Genomic DNA, 7,048 nt, shown 5'->3' with positions numbered 1-7,048 from the left:
TGTGCGTGGCTGTGTCGGGATAAATGGATTGCGGTAAATACCAGCCATGTATAGAGTTAGTCATTCCAACTTACCGACAGTTTGTTGTAAGCTGGTATTTTTGTTATGGCCTAAATTCAATTCGTGAACATGCTGTAGCTCGGTTAGACCTCAATGTAGATGTGTGAATTTCAAACACAGACACGCGTTCATTAAATTTTCAAAATGAACTTAGATCTCTAAAGACTTTTTTTGCAAAAAAAATCCTCAGGTCTCAATGAGGACAATTTTTTCGCGGACGCTTTCTTCTATAGAAAAAAATTCCTCAGGTCCTTGAGCACTCTTTTTTCCCTACAAAAGATCCTCAGGACCCTGAGAGGTATTTTTCAATAGAAATAATTCCTCAGGACCTTATTACTCTTTTTTATAGAAAAAAAAATATCCTCAGGTCCCTGAGCTCTATTTTTTTATAGGGAAAATATTTTCAGGTCCCTGAGGTCTCTTTTTTCTATAGGAAAAATATCCTCCGGTCCCTGAGAAGTATTTTTTCTATAGAAAATATCCTCAGGTCCCTGAGAAGTATTTTTTTCTATAGAAAAGATATCCTTAGGTCCCTGAGAAGTATTTTCTTCATTAGAAAAAATTCGTCAGGTCCCTAAGAAGTACTTTTTCAATAGAAAAAAATCCTAAGGACCTTGAGGGCTCTTTTTCCTATAGAAAAAAATTCCTAGAACCCTGAGGGTTCTTTTTTCTATAGAAAAAAATCCTCTGGACCCTGAGGGCTCTTTTTTCTATAGAAAAAAACTCCTCAGAACCCTGAGGGCTCTTTTTCTATAGAACAAAATCCTCTGGACCCTGAGGGATCTTTTTTCTATAACAAAAATTCTATAAAAAACATTCCTCTGGACGCTGATGTCTATTTTTTCTATAGAAAAAATCCTCAGGTTCATGAGGAGTCTTGTTCAGGTCGAAGAAGAGTTTTTTTCTTATAGAAAAAAATCCTCAGACCTCTCTGAGGGGACCTTTCTGCTGCAGAAAAAAATTCATATTATTTTATTTTTACTTTGTTTACCTTTGTTTTCCCCTCCACTTTTATTTTTTCTTTCACATATACAATGACAAATAATTTTCCTTGGCAATTTTCATTTTACAGATTCGCTGCGGTAATGTCTGTACCGCTGCCATTGTCCCGCCATGATCATGATAAAAATCACAATATCGCACTCTCTGATAATCGGCAAATTCACGACGCAGCCTTTGACGTTGCAACTCTGTGGAGGAACATTTCTTCAAATCATTTTCAATTTTATGCATGCAGGGGCGACAAAGATCCAATTCTCTATTGAAATCATGCCAATAATCTCCTTGGGGTATCTGTTCACATTTTTGACATTTGGCAACATTTAGGGGGCTGCAGATGACCCTAATGGCTGGGTGGATTTTTCGTCGACTACCAAATGCTGAGGTTATTCGCAATTTGGGACGTTCCACGTGATGGGGATAGGCTGAGGGGCTGAAACAATGAATCTGGATTATAAATGTTTCATTGATAGTAAAAACATGACAATAATTCTCATTCAGTTGAAAATAAATAATGTAGAAAATAAAATCGTAAATGTTCGTAACTCACGCTGGTGTTAAGAACTTTTCCTTATCCTTCCTCGGCGCTCCCGTATTAAAAGGTTTGGTGGCTTCTCTCAAGCGTTTCCTAGGCTCCACATCATAACTACCCACACAAGGCATATTGGCATTTGATGGACCCAATAGACGTGGTGCCTTACTGGCAAATGCCGAGTAACCCAATTTTGAAGGATACTATAGGAAATTTTTCCTTTAATTATAGAATTTTTTTAAATATGTTGGGCTACCTTTATTTCCAAAAAATCCCTTTCATCCACTCGAGTTGCTGGGCCAGGACCTAAGAAAACATCCCCTTGATGCTGGCGCATAAATGATGTTAAACATGGTCCTCTTAGTGGTAGAGTTACACGATCCAAACTGGAACCAAATGCGACACGGGGAATTTCAGGTGGATTGACAACATAAAGGAATCCTGGAGATGGAAAGGGGCATATGAAAAGGAGATTCTGAATCCTTATTACTGGCAACACAGTCTTAGCTAGTGACAACTTAGTGTAGGCACAAACCACATGGTAACAGATTGGTTATTCTTATAGAAATGGTTCCAATTGGAATAATTCTGACTATTTTAATCCTACATAAAAAACCAGTGGACAAAAATATGCAGATACAAATTTGTCAATTTGGAAAAAAGTTATAGAAAAGACACCTGAGGGGTCTGAGGAATTTTTTCTATAGAAAAAATACACCTCAGAGGCATGACGCTTTCTAGGGAAAAAGACACCTCAGGGGCCTAAGAATTTTTTTTATAGAAAAAAAACACCTCATGGCCCAAAGGAATTTTTGTTTTCTGTAGAAAAAGTGCCCTCAGTGACCACAGGATTTTTTTCTAATAAAAAAATTGCCTAAGGGACCAGAGAAATTTTTTTCTATAGAAAAAAGTGATCTCAGGGACCTGAGGAATTTTTTTCTATAGAAAAGTAATCCTCAGGGACCTGAGTAATTTTTTCTATAGAAAAAGTCATCCTCAGGGACCTAAGGATTTTTTTCCTATAAAAAGTCATCCCCAGGGACCTGAGGAATTTTTTTTCTATAGAAAAAGTCATCCTCAGGGACCTGAGAATTTTTTTTTTCTATAAAAGGTCATCCTCAGGACCTGAGGATTATTTTTCTATAAAAAAGTCATCCTCAGGGACCTGAGGATTTTTTTTCTATTAAAAAAAGTCACCCTCAGGGACCTGAGGAATTTTTTCTATTGAACTGAGGAATTTTTTCTATAGAAAAAAGTCACCCTCAGGGACCTGAGGAATTTTTTTCTATAGAAAAAAGTCACCTGAGGACTTTTTTTAATGAAAAAATTCACTCTCAGGGACCTGAGGACTTTTTTAATGAAAAAATCATCCTCAGGGACCTGACGAATTTTTTCTATAGAGAAAAGACACCTCATGGACCTGAGGGTTTTTTTCTACGGAAAAAGTTCCCTCTGGGACCTGAGGATTTTTTTTCTATTAAAAAAATAAGTTCTCAGGGACCTTAGGATTTTTTTCTATAGAAAAAAGCAGTTCTCAGGGACCTGAGGAATTTTTTTAATCACCTGAAAATGAAAAAAGTCACTCTCAGGGACCTGAGGACTTTTTTTAATGAAAAAATCACCCTCAGGGACCTGACGAATTTTTTCTATAGAGAAAAGACACCTCATGGACCTGAGGGTTTTTTTCTACGGAAAAAGTTCCCTCTGGGACCTGAGGAATTTTTTTTCTATAGAAAAAAGTGGCCTCAGGGACCTGAGGAATTTTTTTCTATAGCAGAACAAATTCTCTGTAGCATGAAATCCTCGAGCTGCAGATAATTCTTTTTGAAATTTTCTGTCTTCCTTCCTACCTCTCTGCTTCGCCCGATTCCTTATCAGCTGACTTTCCTTGCGTTGAGCTCTTAGCTTAATTCGTTCATCTTGCGATAATTTCTTAAGAAACATTTTGTTTCGAATTCACTTTCACTCCGTATCGCGAATGTGTAACCAAAAACTTTACGCAAATAACTAAATCGAAGGTTATGCATAACTGCTACCATGACCTAAACCTAAATGGTTTTTCAATATTGAGGAAGCTAATGGTTGTTTAATTGGTCTGTTATATTTTTTCCCTTTCGTTCACCTAAACATAACTTAGGAAAAATATTTGAATGGCATATCACGCACTAATATAACAGGAATCAATCACTGTATGGCACGCATTTCTAATATTGCAAGGCTGAGGATACAACTATTTTAAGTTGAACTTGATAGGTAATCAATAAAGAGACCATAAAATAACAAAAATTACTGCGAGGATAGAGGTTAAGGTGAAAATACATAACCTCACAAGACAAACAAGCCAACTAGTAATATGTCCTTTTCGCTTCCTTTTGAAATCTATTTTTCTTTCAGCATAATATTTTATTAAAATTCCTTGTTTGTTTTTGTTTTTTTTTCACATACCTTCCATATTTGATTTGGTGTTGTATTTTTTGCTACTCTTGCAAAAATTGTTAAATATTATCTACTTCTCCATTTGAAAATGTAATTTTGGTCCGCATTTACGTACGACAATTTTTTTGCTTCAGATTTCTTTTGCCAAATGATAATATTTGCGCTGTTATACGCTTTATTTTTTGTTTTCGTTTTTTAATTACAAATTCCCACAGAAAATCAACGAAGAAAATAAACAAGAAGAAAACATTAATAAAATTTCAAAATAGTTTTTTTTGAAAACTTTTTGCTTTGCTACTATTTTGCATTTGTGTGTGGCATTTCAAGCTATGCAACAGCATTTAATGCAGGGCGGTAGTTATGTTTTTTTATTCAATTCTCTCGTAAATGGATGACCTATTTTTTCAAAGAGAAAAAAACAGAAATGACCTTGATTATCTTAGCTAAAAACAATAGCAATGCTCTCCCTTTGTAGTTCCCTCTGCCTCTCTATTTTTGTTAGTTTGCAGAGAGACATTTGAAAAAATTGTTTTGCAAAAATGACCTTGAATAGTTTTACCATTCTTGACAAATAAACAATAGAATTCCCTAATCTACTGTAGTTTTCCATTATTCTGTCTCTTTCTCTATTTTCCTCACTTTTTATTTATGTATGTATTTCCATTACACCACCAACACCACTTTAATGCATTACGAAAACAACAACAATGATTTCCTGTTACAGTTGTAATATCTACCAAACTCATACACCCTCTCTTTAGCTTCATTTCTCTATTCATAACAACATTGTTTCTCTCCAGTTATCTCTCCCTCTCTTCACAAATACCGTACGGTTTTAGTAAGCCACTAACGCACACTCATTTACCGGCATTAGGCATTCAGTCATTCTGGTGTGTGAAAGAGCAAGATATACATACACATTTAAGCCTCTCATCGTTTGTAACGGAAATTGAGCAAAGATAATTCTGATGATCTGTGGTGTGAGTGTGTGTATGTTTGAGTAAAATTAAAACAGCAATATTAGCATTGTTGTTGCTTGGTGAGTGTTTATAGTAAAGGTATTTCTTTGCTAGTTAAATGAAAAGAAACAATTTTCTAAGTAGAGAGAGAGAGTATTTTGGAAAATTCTGTCTGTACAAGATTACCAACACGTGCATCTTTTGTGTTTTGTTTTTGTTGTCATGTTTCCTATTCTTTCCCATTACTTTAGTAATGTTTTTGTATTTAATACGGAAAATTCCTTAAAATCGAGTACAACAATAAAATTTAAGTAGTTTGTGACCTTGGATTTGGTTCTTTTCCTCTTTTCAAAAAGAAGAAGAAAAAGAAAAAATTACGAGATGTAACTACAGCTTGGGTGGGTGTTTCATGAGCAGATGTTACTTATTCTGGCGCCCTTCACAAATGATCTTAGATGATGTACTGTGAAAAATTAAAGGACACAACACTGTAATGGCAAAAATTTTATTTTCAAAAAAAATATTATTTTTAAGAAATTATGTTGTGTGGATGAGAGAGGAAGGGAAATGAGGGTACAGTTGCCTCTGATTTTATGAAGAATATTATATTTAATATTTGTAATATATGTTCTTAATTTTTATTGCTCTACAAATTTATAATAAAAAATTGGACTCTGATATTAGAAAAAAACACTTTTTTTCTTGAACATATATTGCTTGTAAGGAATATTTTCAGAAGAGGGTCAACCAGAAGCCCAGAGATTCCTTTAAAGTCTTAAATTTAATTTTAAAACATAAATATTTTATTATTGAATTACTATTTTGGAATAAAATTGTTTTAGAATGTAGCTAGGAGAGTATTGACATGTTGATGTTAATTTAAAAGGTTGATGTTCTTTGAATTAATAGACAATTTGAGAGGAGTCCTATAATTATTGAAAAACTGAATGGAGTCTTTGTATACGACTAGAAGAGGCGAATCTGGAAGTATTTATATAGACCCAGAAATCAAATCTACCGGATTTCCGAAGGACATTTGACTAGAGTGCTTTATATATGACCCAAAACTAATTTTTATAGCCGAAGATCGATAACCTTGATAGAAAAAGAAAGTCCTACAATTATTCCTTAAAGACAACGAGAAGAGAGTTTTATAGGGCAGCCAAAAGTGGAAGCTTTTTTTATTTTTTGGAGAACTAAAATGAGTTTTGCTGACAATCTAAAAATATCCTTAAGCCGAATTTAATTTAATTTTTATAGCTCAACTGTAGCCTAGGGAATATTTTTAGAAGTACTAAAGCCAGGAAGCTATTACTTACGAATATAAGTTCAGAGATTATTTACAGAGGGGCTGGAACAGGGTTTTTTCAGACGAGAGTAGGAAGGGCGGCTTAAGTTAGTGTTTATAGCCTAGCTGAAGCTCCGGAAATAAATTTTAGGCGAACTGAAGCACAGGAAGCCTTTATAGACAAGTTGAAGATGAAGAGACTTTCCAGACGAACTGAAGCACAGGGCACTTTTATGGATAATCTGAAGCACAAAAGCCTTTATAGACTTACATAAAATCCTCAAGTTTTTACAGAAGAACTAACGTCCGGATGTCATAATAATTAGCTGATGTTCGGAAATATATATATGGGCGAAGTGATGAAGTAAAGAGTATTTTATCAAAACATAAGCATGCATTTTTGTAGATGATCAAAAACAGGAAAAATTTAGGCGAGCAGAGGCTGATAATATTTATAGGTCGGCTCATGCAGAGCGTGTTTAATAACGAACTGAAGTGGACGATCTGGACATAGGAATCTTTAGACTCTAGATGAAGTAAGACAAATATTTTTAGAGGACTTGGAGCAGAGTATCTTTGTAGACCTCCAGTACCAGGGATTCTCTAGATAATTGAGCCACGGATTGCTTTTTATCTGTTGAGAAATTGAAGAAGTCGGTTTCGTAGAAAAGTTGAACTATGAATTGTCTACAGTAAATGGAAAGATCTGAAGCAGGGAACCTTTATAGACACTCCGAAACAGGTTGTTATATACGAGTTTAAGGCTTTTTGGAG

General features: G+C 34.7%; 1 protein-coding gene across 1 annotated transcript; it reads right to left on the bottom strand.

The window, feature by feature from the left end:
* Nucleotides 1–1,089: 1,089 nt before the first annotated feature.
* Nucleotides 1,090–3,535, bottom strand: LOC133326838 (uncharacterized; the record flags this gene model as incomplete). Its single annotated transcript, XM_061535444.1, has 4 exons — nt 3,442–3,535; nt 1,848–2,032; nt 1,610–1,794; nt 1,090–1,492 (listed from the first exon to the last, which is right to left on the bottom strand). Coding segments are annotated over exons 1-4 (867 nt in total), but the record flags the coding sequence as incomplete, so codon positions are not given.
* Nucleotides 3,536–7,048: the final 3,513 nt, after the last annotated feature.

Source organism: Musca vetustissima, unplaced genomic scaffold (genome assembly GCF_032173495.1).
Source record: "Musca vetustissima isolate MV318-11 ecotype Yass unplaced genomic scaffold, APGP_CSIRO_Mvet_v1 utg4449, whole genome shotgun sequence".
Taxonomy (NCBI): Eukaryota; Metazoa; Arthropoda; class Insecta; order Diptera; family Muscidae; genus Musca; species Musca vetustissima.
This window is presented reverse-complemented; position numbering and strand designations above follow the sequence as displayed.